Genomic DNA, 1255 nt, shown 5'->3' on the forward strand with positions numbered 1-1255 from the left:
GCTTAACCGACTTACCCTTCGTATAAGAGTAGTGGACTTGCCCTTTATATATCAGCAGCAGATATTGAAAATATTTCTCTACCCGAATAAAAGTCCCTGCCTGTCTATACAAAAGTCCCTACCTGTCTATACAAAAGTCTCTGCCTATCCGTATAAAAGTCTCTGCCTGTCCGAGCAAAAGTCTCTACTATCCAAGTAAAAGATTTACCTGTCCGAGTAAGCTGATAGTACTCATTCCCCTAATACATATCCTGTATACGGCTATCTTCCAACCCTACCCTGTATTTCCGGAGCAATGGACCCTACCCTCTACGACCAAGCAATAGACTCCATATATCTAAACAACAAATATGCCCTTCGTACAAGAGCAGCAGATTTAGCTGGCGTACCGAACCTACATCGCAGTCAGTACCAGTCTACTACATTGAACCTCTATCGCAGTAGACGTACTATCGTACAAAAGTAGCAGAGTTGGCTAACGCATTGAACCTCTATTGCAGCAATATACAGGGAAGCATACTATAGCGCAGACTCCCAAGAAGAATACTGCTGCCTCGGCCGGCAAGGACTTGGCCAGCGGCCAGGTCACCATCAACGGCTACGTTCCCTCCGCTTTAGAGGTCAATTTCAGTTTCGCCCTCATCGACAACTTCAAATCTAAGCCCGACTTCGATTGGGACAAGATCGCCGCCACTACTAGTCTCACTAGGAAGGAGTACCTTAAGTTCAAGTCGGCAGCCCTAACCTCTATCACAGTAGACTTGCTGTCGTACGAGGGCAGCAGACTTGGCTAGTGCACTGAACCTCTGTTACAGGACACCTGCCGTCGTACGAGAGCAGCAGACTTAGCTGGTACACTGAACCTCTGTTACAGCAATGCACAAGTTGGCCACCCTAAACCTCTGTTGCAGGAGACCTGCCGTCGTACGAGAGCAGCAGACTTGGCTAGTGCACTGAACCTTTATTACAATAGACTTACTATCGTACAAGAGTAGCAGATTTAACTAGCGTACTAAACCTCCGTTGCAGTAAATGTATAGGCAAGTCGGCTGCTCTGAACCTCCGTTGCAGAGGACTTGCATTGTCTAAGAGCGATTGATTTTATTTGGGATTGAGCATAATCAGAGAGATAAGACGCTTCGTAGATACGAGTATTCTGATTAGACGACAGAGTAATGGACTCAACAGCAATGGACTCAACCACCGGTCTCTACCTATACAAAGTCCGATACCAGTGTTCTCATTGGCTCCGAGC

At 46.6% G+C, this 1255-nt stretch overlaps 1 protein-coding gene across 1 annotated transcript; it reads left to right on the forward strand.

Moving 5' to 3' along the window:
• Positions 1 to 295: 295 nt before the first annotated feature.
• MFIFM68171_08546 (uncharacterized protein) lies at positions 296 to 794 on the forward strand (the record flags this gene model as incomplete). Its single annotated transcript, XM_071063966.1, has 2 exons — positions 296 to 404; positions 526 to 794. 2 exons carry the CDS (start codon positions 296 to 298, stop codon positions 792 to 794), a joined length of 378 nt encoding a protein of 125 aa, XP_070920067.1.
• Between the last annotated feature and the right edge of the window lie 461 nt (positions 795 to 1255).

Source organism: Madurella fahalii (genome assembly GCF_045866475.1).
Source record: "Madurella fahalii IFM 68171 DNA, scaffold_5, whole genome shotgun sequence".
Lineage (NCBI taxonomy): Eukaryota > Fungi > Ascomycota > Sordariomycetes > Sordariales > Madurella > Madurella fahalii.